Genomic DNA, 13,450 nt, shown 5'->3' with positions numbered 1-13,450 from the left:
AAAAATACTCCACTGGAAGGCATGCCCCATATTGTCTGACTGACCACAAAATGGATTATGCAATACTTTGGGGTTTGACCAGGCAATTTGTCTCTTCAAATGAAGAACTGGGTGTGGGCTGGCAATACATAGGAGGACACACGGGACGGGTGGTGATATTTATTTGATATAGGGACTTTTTTTGAGACCCTTGAGTCAGAATTGCTGGATAAAATGCTCCCCTACAGCAGCCTGTGTCGTCTGCCCACATGAGGGACTCCGAGATAATTAAAAAGAGCATCTTCGGAGGATCCCCCACCCTGCGGTTTGTTTGTTTTTAAGCAAGCCTTTGGAATTATGTTTTACAGAGAAGCGAACCAAGAGGTCTCCTCCTGCTTTGGTGCTTAACTGAAGAGTGCATGAAGGCGCGCGCGCGCGCGCTTGACGAGTGCGCCCTTCCTTTCCAAGCGCGCGCTTAAGAGTCCAATGGTTCCCCCCCGTTTCACTCAAAAGCAAGTGCCGCCGTCGAGTTTATCTCGTTAGCCCAGCGGCGTCCAGAGGTCGCCCCCTTCCCTCTCATGCCCCCCGCCCGGTTCAAACCCGGACCCTCCCTCAGTCGCAACAAGCCGGCCATGGCGCGGGACAAGCGAACAGGGCCGCAAGCGCTTCCAGACGGCTTTGCCCCGTAGTGCTTGCGCCCTCCTCGCAACCGGCCCCCGTCTTCCCCACCATCAGCGCTACCTCGGAGCGCATGCGCCACCCTCTCCGGCAGCTCTCGCCTCTGCCTCTTTAGGCCCTTCCGCTCCTCGCCCGCTGCTGGCTGCGGAAGTGAATGGGGCGCGGAGGGAAACCCGGAGGAAGGAGCGCGCGCTTGGCACGGGACTGAGACGGCGAGGATGCGCGGGAGCTGTCGCTGCTGCCGCCGCCGACAGGAATCCAAGCTCGGGAAGTGAAGGCTGGGAGGAGAGCAGCTTGGTAAGAGGGTGGGGAGGGGGTCGTGTCGGCCAAAGGTGGGGGCGGGGGGCAAGAGAGGTGTCCCCTACTCGTGCGTAAATCTCCTAACAGGAACATCCCAGCGCCCCCCGCCGTCCCCAGCTACAAGAGGGAAAGGGTGGGGGTTATCCGGGCTAAATCTCGTCCACGTCCCCTAGATCTGGCTGTGGAGCAGTCCGGCTAATTGCCTTGCACAGAGCGTCAATAAAGACTGCCCTTATCAATATTTGAGTCCGTTTAATGTCTATTGACGGACAACCTTGCACTTCTCTCCTGTGTTTCCCAACAAGGGTTCTTTCTTGCACTGCAGCGTCCCCTCGTTTTCTCTCTTCTCCTCTTCCCACTGGTGTTTCTCTGAGTTATTTCGCCTTTCTTCCTCGTTCCTTATCTTCCCACACGCCTCCATGCATGCGAGTGTGTGTCTGGGGTGGACCATAGCAACAGGCAGTGGGATGTTAGAGAGGCAGCAGTCCTGGAGGACGGTGGGAGACGAGCTGTCCAGACAAGGTGCCCATCAATGTGGGGCATCTCCCTGGGAAGGGGGGTTGTGGTGGGTCCTTCCCTATAGGTGTTCAAGTGGTTCCCCGGCTTTTTCTTTTGCAAAGATCCCGAGCTGGCGTTTATTTGGTCCTGATCTTGCTCCTGCCTTGTTATGGAGCTGATGAGTTACAAACCTTTTCTTCTCAAACTGTGGGAAGGGGGCGAATGCAGATGTGACCTGATCAGCTCTGCGATAGTGATGGAGAGATTCAGGAGGTTGGTGGCATTTGTTTTGTATTCTGTTTTTCTTTCTTTTTTTTCTTGCTAGTGCTTCCCGGTCTTTCTCCTCACTGATGTTTGCTGTGTGTGCGGGCTTTGGGAGCAAAGCAACCTTTCCACACTTTCCTTCTCAGGCCAAGCCTCAGGGCTGCTGTTGCTGTCAGTAAAGTCTTTATAGCCATCAACCCAAGTGTGGTTTCGATGGAAAATGAAGGTAATTAACTTGTAAGTAACTGTGTTTGTGGTGGGGGTGGGAGTGGGGAGAGAAAAGCGTTTGTATTTCTGTGATCAGGTTGTCTTCTCAAGGCATAAGCTTGCTTCAAAGCATAGTGACAGAGAGAGATTTTTCAGGACAGTAGACCTCTGTCATGCTGTTTCACCTAATCTTACACACATGTTTTGCTTTTGCTAAATCCGCATGACGTTTCAGCAAATGGCAGTGTAAATGCTTAAAGATATGAATGCTTAAAAAAAACCCCCAGCACATTCTCAGTGCCGATCAGTGGTGTTGGTTTATTTAGTTTTCTAATAATGGCAATAATATTTATGCCAAAATTCCTTTTTGTTCAAGCTGGCATTGAAAAAGCAGGTGACTCTTATATGGGTATTGAGTAACACATTCTGGATTAAGATGTTGTGTGTAAACAAAGTTCAAGTCTTGAGAAATTTTGTGAACCAGAGTACTAGTTCACTAGTCAGAGTAAGCCTTCTGTTATATTCTTGAATTCTGTTACCGTTTAACTGAATCTTTTATTTAGCTGGCAATTCTAAAGAGAAGAAAATAATTTATAGTGTGTCATGATTTTTTCAGTGTTCTAATTTCTGTGCTAATTGGAAGTGTTCACATGGGAATAATTTATGGATGGGAAAATGCTTTCTTCACATTCATCAGTGGACTGATCCTTTGTTGATTGCTTCTGTTATTGCAAGGTTTCAAAAATGCTAAATGGGATCCAGTTTGTTCTCTTGTGTGGATGCTGCAAATGAGAGAGTCATTGGTGGTCTTCTAAATTTCAAATGTTGCTGTATCCTGGACATTTATTTGAGAGGAAGTCTCACTGAGTTTGGTAGGATTGAGTAGACATGCAGATGATTGCTCTGTACTTTTCTAAGATTCTCCTTTTTGATACCTATTTGATGTAAAAGATCTTACCACTTAGAAAATATGACTACCAGTATTTTACATTGTAATACTGTTTTCTGGAGATCTTTCATTTAATGTGAAATGAATGAGGCACAATATATAAAGAATTAGGAGTCTTAACAGCAGTTCCTTGGACAAGAATCTGTTTCTGTAAAAATCTTGGTATGAACCTTGCTTACATCCGAGCATTTTTAAGACCATATCTGAGACTTAATTTTTTTCTAATTACTCTGTGCTTGCAGTAGAGTTCTGGATGATGGGGAGAGATACCCAGTTACACAACAGTCAGTTTGTAAATAAGCCAGCCTCATTAGGTGGTATTTAACTCCATTCCTACAGCATGTTTTGGGGAGCTTTGTTTAAATCCTGTGGCATACCGCAACAACTATTATAACTCATTGAATGAGTTGCAGAACACACTTTCACAGTCCAAGCCTTCTATTAATCTGACCTCTCTGCTGGGCATTCTTCCACTTACTGCTATGCTGGATATCAGTGAAAGGGAGGTTACGTAAGATAAACTTGGTGCGAAGAATTTATGAGGCCAGGCTAGACTTTTCTTTCCAGAAGCTGAACTTTTCTGTGGAATTGAGGCTGTTGCTTAGAGAGTGATTGAAAGGTAGATACTGTTGTCCAAGAAGACATCTTGGACTTCAGTTGACACCTTATGAGCAATATCGAGTGATCATCCTACATTGAAGTTTACAATTGAAGCAGTAGTTTAAAAATGATACCGAGGTAGTAAATAACATTTAAATGAAAGTAACTTACCTCATTCTAATGATAGGTCTTGTCTGTACATCAAACAGCTGTCTAGTATGTTAAACTTTGTGGACTGACAGCAGTAGGTCAAAATAAACAGATGTTAACCCACAAACACTGCTTGGGCCCACCTCTGAATTTTTTTTTTTTTTTGCATATCAGTGTCATACAAGTAATGGATCAACTGTCTTTTTGGAATTAAGGCAGTTAAGCCACAAAACAAGGAAAATCTTTGGCGATTTGATAGGACTATAGTATAGATTGCCTTCTAGAGATCTCACATAAAAAGCATCATATATGAAGAGGATAACATTTTAAGGAGCACTTCTTGTAGTGTACTCTACAAGCTATTTTTTGGGTCGGCAACTGCTTTGTCGATGCAAGTTATATTTCTAATCTTTTAAAAATCTTATTCCTTCACTGTACAGCCTCAAACAAAATTTTGCTTTCTCACCCAGCCTATTTTAGGATCAAACTGAACTGGTTGTCATGAACACTTTCTATATTGACATTGAAGTGGCTGGACAAGAATGCAGATCTATAACTCATTTTAGAATACATCTGTCTAATCTGATTTTTCCCCCAGCTTAGTGAAGCAAGTCTTTGACCGTCTGCTTGGTGAATTTAGATCTATAGATAACTGGATCTTCATTTTAAATGGCATTGTGAAAGTATTCACAAAGTTTTGTCATCTAGTAATTTCAGCCTCAAATAGTTTATTTTGGATTCTTCTGTCTGTCAATAGATGCAATATAGTTTATTATTACTGTCACAGTCAATTCAAATAATAAGCATAAGGTAAATAAAATCCAGAAAAACAGATCACAAAAAGATGTGAATAAGTTAAAATGAGGGTGTACAAAATTGATACTGTAAATATAGAAAGAATAGAAAAAAATTATTCACGGTCATTATTGCCACATTTCTCGGTCTGCTTGCTATTGGTTTTAACAACATGCACACAAAACCTAGCCAGGTTCAGTGAGGCTGAGGCATATTCATTGGCCAAAAGTTTTTCTAATAGTACTTTATCTAGGCAACCTATGAATTTATGTAATATGGGAGTAAGGGTCCTGCTCCTTGTCTCCAGGTAAAAAGGCTACAAAAATACACATTCCAGGGGCTCTACTTCACCTTGCGAGCATGAGCAATGTCTTTCATTTCAGGGAATTTTGTTGAATCTTCCTTCTAGTACAGCAGAGGGCAAGGTATCATAACTGTCAAGCATAAAAAGTCTCCTCAGCTTGTTGACTCCAGGGTTGAAAGGTAGGAGGCCAGGGCCAAGATAAAATAGGTGGATATATTAAATGAAACACAAACATTGTTCAGAGGGGATTGTTTTGTTCATTCATTTACATATTCAGGTTTAAGTGCCCATAGTTTTCATAGGTGGGCATTTGCATCGCATGACTCATTTGGGCTTTACTGAAATAGCTGGCTGAGTCTCTTGATATGTTACCGGCAGTCTTGAATGGAGATCAGAAGTGAAGCCAGGACATTTTCAGTAAAGTAACAATTAGATCTCCTTTACAAATTATACTTATGTCTGGCAGTTTCATTGCAACATTGTTATAGATTAGCTGTAGAAATTGGTAACCACACTAAGACAAAACCAACATGTAACTTGTCTGTATGACAAGAACTGTTCCGTTTGACCAATGTAGTTAGCCAGATAAGTATTTTTCAGAGTGATTAATAGATATGGTGATTATAGAGTATAACAGTGGTGGCGAACCCATGGCACTCCAGATGTTCATGGACTACAATTCCCATCAGCCAATTTGCCATGCTGGCAGGGGCTGATGGGAATTGTAGTCCATGAACATCTGGAGTGCCATAGGTTCGCCACCACGGGAGTATAACTATCATATATGTTGGCCACATGAAACTGGCTGTGGCAGCCTGTCCTGCAAATACAGGTCTGGCAAACATTCTGTTGATACATGTTAGGTAGCAAACTTATCAAGACAACAAAGCTGCATGGTGTAATAGTGGACTAGGGTCAGTGACCCAGGTTTGAATTCCTACTTGATGGTGAAAAGTCTGTGGGTAACCTTGGTCTGTTACACTCTCTCACCCTAACCTACCTTTCTGGAAGGTGGTTGTGAGGATAAAATGGAGGAATGGAGAAAGATGATGTGAACTTCTTTGGGTCCCCACTGGAGAGTAAAACAGGACACAATTATCTAAAATGAAGAAAAACGTTTGAGCTGATTTCACCTTGTATAAGTTTTTCCGTTAAACACTTGCTGATCCACTTTACTGGTCATCAATATATCTTAATTCACAGATTTATAGATACTTGAATCCCAAAGTTGGAGCCATGTATGGATGAGACAGAACTTTCTATGAACCTAAAAAAAGCCCCAGGTTTGCAGAACAACCAGAAATCTAAATAAATATTGGAGGTTAAAACCTTTCTGAGTTATAGAAGCAACACCTGTAGCTTGAAGAAATGAATGCCACAGTAACCACTGCTGGGCAGCCACATCAGTTTTGCTAACCTTCATTCCCTGGTTTGTGTCAATAAAAGGCCTGACTCACGCAGGCCCAGTCACTTGCTATGATTCAAGAACAGCCATCCCATGAAATCTAGTATGATATAGTCATTAGAGTCTCAGAATATTTAGGATCTGGGTGTCTGGGGTATGAATCCCCACTGTTTTGGGGAAACTAACTGGATGACCTTGGCCCTAATTCCCTCTTATCCTAATCTACCTCAGAGGGTTGTTGTCAATAAGAGTTGTTTAGCAGTGGTGTAACCCAAAATGATGGGGTCTGCCCAAGAGACTGGATAACTATTTTGAGATCTTTTCCCAGGGGTAGGACCCGACGTCGTCCACTAAATCATGAGTGGGTTAATGTTTGCTGCTGATTTTATTGGTTTTATTGAATTTTAGCTGAATTGTTGATTGATTGTTTGTGTTAGTTTTTTATTGCTGATTTTATTTAATGTAAACCGCTCTGAGCCCTCCGGGGGTAGAGCGGTCTATTAAATTGAAATAATAATAATAATAATAATAATAATAATAATAATAATAATAATAATAATAATAATAATAATAATAATAATAATAATAATAATGTTTACAGAGGTGGTTTCCACAAGAAATCTGCAGGAATCAGGAGTAAATGTTTAACAATTTTATTAGAAAAGTAAAAACAATGAACATAAAAGCACACAAATAAAGCACACAGTTCTAGGATATGGATAGAGTTGAGGGTGTAGGTCTGAAATAAGTGTTTTTTGGGGGGAGGGAGGGAAAGGAGATAATCTCCTAATCCTGAAGAAGGGATCCAAGGAAAGCAGAGTTCAATGCCTGCACTACACTTCAAACAGATGGGGTGAAAGCAGATGATACACAGCACAACTGAACCAGGGGTTAGTCCAGAAGGTGTCGGGCAGACAGTTAATTTAGTCCAGACTAGGTGCACAAACAATGATCAGAGATGCTTTAGGCTGATCCTGGATTGAGCAGGCAGTTGGACTAGATTGCCTGTATGGCCCCTTCCAATTCTATGATTCTGTAAGGATCAAATAGAGGAGAGGAGAATGATGTAAGATGCTTTGGATCCCTGGTGTGGAGAAAGGCAGTTATGAATGAAATAAATAAATATCAATATAGGCAGAGATAAGAAACAGATAAAGTTTGGTGGGTGGGTGAAATAGAAAGAAGTCGGGAACAGTGACAGTATGGGAACTGCCAGGAAGAGGGAAAGAAGAAATAGCATGGAGAGAGGAATACAGGGGAAAATGAGGTATCCTCTCAAGTACTTGTGGGTCACCTGCACATTAAGGATCTCTGTGATAATTTAGCATCATAACCCAAAGGTAAAGTTGATTCCCTGTGCAAGCACTGAGTCATTACTAACCCATGGAGTGACATCACATCACGACATTTACTAGACAGACTTTGTTTATGTCACGATGTTTACTAGGCAGACTATGTATACAGGGTGGTTTGCCATTGCCTTCCTCAGTCATCTACGCTTTACCCCCAGCAAGTTGGGCACTCTTTTTACAGATCTTGGAAAGAGGGAAGGCTGAGTCAACCTTGAGCTGACTACCTGAAACCAACTTCTGTCAGGATCAAACTCAAGTTGTGAGCAGAGCTTTGACTGCAGCACAGCAGCTAACCACTCTGCACCATGGGGCTGGTTTTATGATCGTTAGATTGTGTTAAAAGATAAGGATTTGCCAGAAGTTAGTAAGCTCATTTTAGTCACCCAAATCAGCATCATTTTGAATTTCATGTTTAAAAATAAATATATAATTTGATTAGAATTCTCAGACAAACTCTATAGTTCTGTTCAGTAGGATACATTATTTTTTTCACATGCAATTGTGGATACTACTTGGGGGTTGTGTTTCTTCAACTTCTGCCTTCAGAAGCTCGTAATCTGACTGCACAGTAAACATCTAAAGGAATTTGCTTCCTTGAGAGATCTGCCTGCACCAGCTCTTTCCGTCTTCCTGGATGGTGATTAAGATCTCTTTATTCCTTCATTTTTAGTCCTGTTAGAATTTTTGCAGCTGCTTTTATGCACTTGATGATTACACGGCTTTATTACTCCAGAATAATTTTTAAATGTATTGCACCTAGTGCTAATTATGCAAAGTGCCTTGGAAACAAGGAGGTGGGAAGAGATGATAAGAGCAGACATAATGAATAATAAAGTATTGTAAAGCTCTTATTTGTGTGTGTGTGTTCTTCTACCTCATGACTTTGTGGGTTGCTGAGTATTCCAGAATTTCACTGATTCCCCCTCCCCCTTTACGGTTTCCAGGTTCAGTTTCAAAGGTACTTTTAAAAAGTTGCATAGAAATTAGATTTTCATCAAGTATGGCTTCATGTACCCTGTGTGGAAGAATTCTACCTTATTTGAAGCAGAGTTGCAGGACGGTTGTCAGTTTGCATATTTGAAAAGATAAATTTAAAGCCAGTGGGGGCTGTGGTATCACGGTGGCTAAGAGCCCAATTCAGAGATGGGTGGCTTCTGGAACAGCGCAGTCTTGTGCTGGTGCGCATGCCCACCCTCTGGCACAAGTGGCAAATGCACTGGTAGAGGGGGAGATATGCAGGTGCTCAGGAGCTGCACAGCTCTGTGGTGCCTTAAGTCCTAAGGTCAGGGCACCCGCTCTCAACTCCCAACACCAAATTAAAGCTGACTAAGGTTGGGTCAACCCCAGGGAGTACCTCCAGGCACACCAGTGCAGCATCCTCCACCAGCAGGGCTGTGACATGGCAGCCTTTTGGGTGGCGTAAATCCATTGAACCCAACGGAGGGCTTTCTGGCGGTGGAGGTTTTTTCTCTCCCTCCCTGTGCTTCTAGAAAGTCCTCTGCAATGATCTTCACATCTTTTCACTGCTACTATATGTGAAGTACGTGGTGCAGAGTAGTAAGCTGCAGTACTCCATTGAAAAGCTCTGCTCACAACTGGAGTTTGATCCTGACAGAAGTCGGTTTCAGGTAGCCAGCTCAAGGTTGACTCAGCTTTCCATTTTTCTGAGGTCAGAAAAATAAGTACCCAGCTTGCTGGGGGGTAAACTGTAGATGACTGGGGACTAAACATAGTCTGCCTTGTAAACATCGTAATGTAAACAAAGTCTGCCTAGTAAACATTGTGACGTGATTTCACCCCATCGATCAGTAATGACTTGGTGGTGCTTGACCTTTATCATGAGCCTGAATACACCTGGTATATGGTTAGAAAGAACATGAGAATGCAGCCATGCTGAAGCTAAACAGTTATAGGTCTGATCTGTACATGGTTAGAAGACCTCCTTAAATTCCCCAGGCCTTAATTCCCCAGTGGAATAAAGGTGGGATATAAGTTTATAAAAATTATTTTTATGAAGTCAGATTACACTGTGGATGTGTAATTTGACACACTTTACCACACAGATGTAAAATTTTGAAGCCATAGAAATAACCCATTCCCCTCGCAGTTTTCCAGAACAAAACAGATATTTTGTAAAAAAATGAAATATATGCAATACATACTGTCCTATCAAACCTAAACTAATTCAGAGCTAAACTGACTTGACTGCTTTAACAATGTAAAATGTATCATTTATGATTTTCTTCGCATGTAAAATTGCAATATTTGACTTTTCAAGGGAATTTAAAAGTTATAAATGCCTTAGTTTTCTACAGGGAACATTACAAATATATCCAATACTTGAAAGAAATATGCAGGTTTAGCATATATATTTGCATCCTTGCTCCGATCGAGAGAGCTGAGTTCTCAGTGAAACTGCCAGTTTTCCTCTGAGGCTTTGGCACAGCTTCTGCCTCATCTTCAGGGTAGGGCAGTGGGGCCCTTTTTTACCCCGTGTGTGGTAAATGTTTCACAGTAATTTGAGGAAGAGGCAAAACATGGCAGATCAAAGGGGCAACTGAAGGCATGCAACTGTTGAGAAGCAATGAACACTCCTCTTGTTCCCCATCTAAATAGAGATTTGTATTTGAGGCATCTACTCTGCCACTGTTGCTAGAGGCCACAACTGAAAGAACCACATCAATAAGTATAGAGCATAATATTGGGGGAAGCATAGCAACTGCATCCACATAGCATCTTACTTGAAATATGAATTTGTATCTAAGATTATTATCTAATGAGGCAGACTGCCGACCATGTGTTCCCGAAAATAAGACAGGGTCTTACATTAATTTTTGCTCCAAAAGATGCATTAGGGCATATTTTCAGGGGATGTCTTGTTTTTGTCCATGATTTTGCACCCCCCCATGTGACCAGAACAGCTGCGCCAGGGAATCTGTAACTAGGGCTTATTTTTGGAGTAGGGCTTATATTTAAAGCATCCTCCAAAAATCCCCAAAAATCATGCTACGGTTTATTTTCGGGGTAGGTCTTATTTTCGGGGAAACAGGATATAATGGAAAAAATGGTAATTTCACCACTGGCTATTGGAGACCTGAGCTCAGAACCAACACAACCACCCTGAGAAACTATAGGGAATTGGTGGCTGAAGTATATAATCTTAGTGAGCAAATTTGAATGGGCGCAGAACTGTGGTCTCTGTGTTTTTGCTGCAAACTTTCAGATTCTGCTGTTTACATGCTGTCATCACAGATATTAGGGCATACTTTTTAGATTTTTCTGTGAGCCTTACTGGTGAACATTAGAGAGTGTCCGGGGGTCGCTGCGGCGACGCGCCCCGGACTCGACCAGCCGGGGGGCGGGGCTCGCCGCGACTCGGCAGCTGAGCCCGGCGGTGGCCTGCCCCGGCTGGGAAGCCCCGGCAGGGAGCCGAAGTGGCCGGGCGAAACCGAGGCGGCGCAGCTGCGGCTCGTCAGGCCGCCGGCGCAGCTGCGGCGCGTTGCAGCAGCTGGGCGCGGCCGTGAAGCGGGGACCGCCCCAGAAGCCGGGAGGAAAGGATATAAGGGGGAGGCGGCCGGGAGAAGGGGGCTGGTCGTGACGGGGCGAGGGAGGGTGTTGCGGGAGCCCGGAGAGGGAAGTGCGTTCATGGGAGTCAGAGGGGCTGCAAGGCAGTGCCTGGATGGAGGGGAAGGAGAGCCGGGGAAGGAGTGGAGAGAGGAGGAAGCTGAAGGAGAGAAGGGAGAGACCCAGACGGAGAAGGGAAAGACCAAGACGGAGAAGGGAGAGGAAGAGGGAGAAGAGAGGGAGAACGGGGAAGCCGTGGAGGAGGGCAGCGAGGTGGAACGCAGGCAACGCTTGGGGACTGCCGCCTCTCTGGGGTGCGGGCGCGAACGTCCAGCCCGGGCGCCAGCAGACCCTTGGGGAGGGGCGAGAGACCCCAATTGGGGGTAGGATAAGGGCCTGAAGGGAAGGGAGGGGCTCTTCCCCCCCCTTCCGGCGTGACACCCTGTGGTTCAGGCAGCTGACATTTCTAAGACCCCCAAAGACCGGGGCTCGAGACGAGGAGACCAACACCTCGGAAAGGGACGGTGGAACGGCTTGTCAGCCTCAACCGCAGGAGGGGGAGGGGGATCGCCACAGAGAGGAACTAAAGTTGATGTCAGGCCACACTTTCGGAATTAATTGAAGTTTACTTCTCTGTTGGTCAATGTTTTAATGAGCCTCTTTGGGGAAAGCTTGTACTGAATAACAACTGCATCCACGTAGCATCCTATTTGGAAGATTAATATATATATCTAATGAGGCCGTCTGCCTGTAGTGGAAAAAAAATGCTCATTTCCCCTATTAGTTTTGAAAGACCTGAGCACAGAGTCAGGAATCCTCTTTAAATACACATGAGATGCTTTTTGTTAAGACATGCTTGCCTGGAGAAAAAGGGATCTGCAGAATTTATAAAACTGATCAGAGCTTTCAAGAATAGCATATTTTTGAGAATAAATCCTCACATATCTCTGCAGCCCCATAAATCACTTGCAGATTTCGTATCAATGTTGAAGTTTCTCTGCTTTCCTGAGCTCTCTGTTTTTCAGAAAATGCTTGTACGGTAATTAGGCATGTGATAAAATACTGTATGGTCCAGGCAGTTTTGTCTTTGCTGCTCACCCGTGGCTGTCAATGCCATTTAAGAAGCAGTTCTAGTTTTTTAATAATTGCCATGAGCCCTGGATTTGGATCAAGCATGTGATGCAGCGACCCCAGCAGCCCCCCCCCCCCCCCCGAAGCACACCATTTCAGGTTCACAGACAGGTTGTTTGGGCTCTCGCTGTGTAATGCACACTGCATCTATGAGAATCTTGTTCACTTTGCAACAGTACAGTGAACAAGATTCTCACAGATGTTCCAGTTTGCAGTGTAGTTGAATGCTGTATGGGTTTGTCTTAGAGCATGTCTTAGAGTAAGGAAGTGTTTTTCTGTTTGAATATAGTTGTGATTTTCTTGTGCTGGTTTCAATGTGTTTCATATCTGTGTGAAAAGCAGGCAGAGAAATAGTGAGCTGAATGCTGTTCCTTCTTTAGCCATTAAAGATAACGAGCAAAAAGATTATGTGCACGTATAATCATTAGGCTCCGTTAATTAGGGTACTTCTGCTTTTCTTGATGAAGGAATGCTTAACTAGAACATAAGTTTAATCTTTTGTATTCTGGTGGTGATATGTACAGCTCTTTGATTTTTAGGTTGCACGTTTTCAGCAACTGCCTAATGATGAAAGTGAAACAATGATTCCTGTTCTGACTTCCAAAAAAGCAAGTGAATTACCAGTCAATGAAGTTGCAAGCATCCTTCAGGTACTTAATGACGATGAATGTTTAAATAAAACGTTTTATTGGCGAGCTTTAGTATTTACTAAATTCATTCCAGTGGATAATCTTTACTTTCCTCAGCCCTTTTTAAATAGTGCTTTCTTTTTTTCAGCAGCATGCTAAATCCATCTTAGATTTAATTTGTTAATTGAAATTATTTAGCACCTTAATTCAATGTTGTTTTAAAGTTCTGGGCACCATTGATGATAAACATTTTTTGTGGTGGCGCATTGCCTTTGGAATGCCCTCTTTCTTGAGGCCTGCCTGGTACCAGCTTTTAACTTTGCTCCTGAAAGAAAGGAACCTTTTTAGTCAGGCTTTTAATTTGTTGGTTAACTTATCAACTTTATAATGATGTGGTCTGTTTTATAGATACCTTTTATGCTGCTTGAATTTTTAGTGACATGTTTTACATTGAGGTTTTAATTGTAAGTCATCTCAACCCAAAATCTGAAGAGGTAGCATAAAAAGATTCTAAATAAATAAAATAACTAATGTAAATACTGTTAAGTGTAGTTTCAAGTTTGCTGAAAATGACTTGATTTGACATAAAATGTCAAATTAGAATTGCAGAATGTTGACTGTTAAGAGACCTATTGTTCTAATGTC

General features: G+C 43.0%; 1 protein-coding gene across 5 annotated transcripts in view; it reads left to right on the top strand.

Moving 5' to 3' along the window:
- The first annotated feature begins 766 nt into the window (after nt 1-766).
- The window catches only part of ATP2C1 (ATPase secretory pathway Ca2+ transporting 1), a 56,786-nt gene continuing 44,102 nt past the window's right edge, over nt 767-13,450 (top strand). The window contains exons 1-3 of one of the 5 annotated variants that reach the window (XM_048511476.1): nt 816-954; nt 1,781-1,945; nt 12,716-12,826. In XM_048511476.1, coding sequence (XP_048367433.1) covers nt 1,940-1,945; nt 12,716-12,826 — 117 coding nt within the window. In that variant the 5' untranslated portion in view covers nt 816-954; nt 1,781-1,939. Of the gene's footprint in view, nt 955-1,577; nt 1,729-1,780; nt 1,957-12,715; nt 12,827-13,450 lie in introns of those variants that run through there. The other 4 variants (XM_048511479.1, XM_048511478.1, XM_048511481.1 and 1 more) reach the window with 4 other exon arrangements.

This window comes from Sphaerodactylus townsendi, linkage group LG11 (genome assembly GCF_021028975.2).
Source record: "Sphaerodactylus townsendi isolate TG3544 linkage group LG11, MPM_Stown_v2.3, whole genome shotgun sequence".
NCBI classification, from domain to species: domain Eukaryota; kingdom Metazoa; phylum Chordata; class Lepidosauria; order Squamata; family Sphaerodactylidae; genus Sphaerodactylus; species Sphaerodactylus townsendi.
This window is presented reverse-complemented; position numbering and strand designations above follow the sequence as displayed.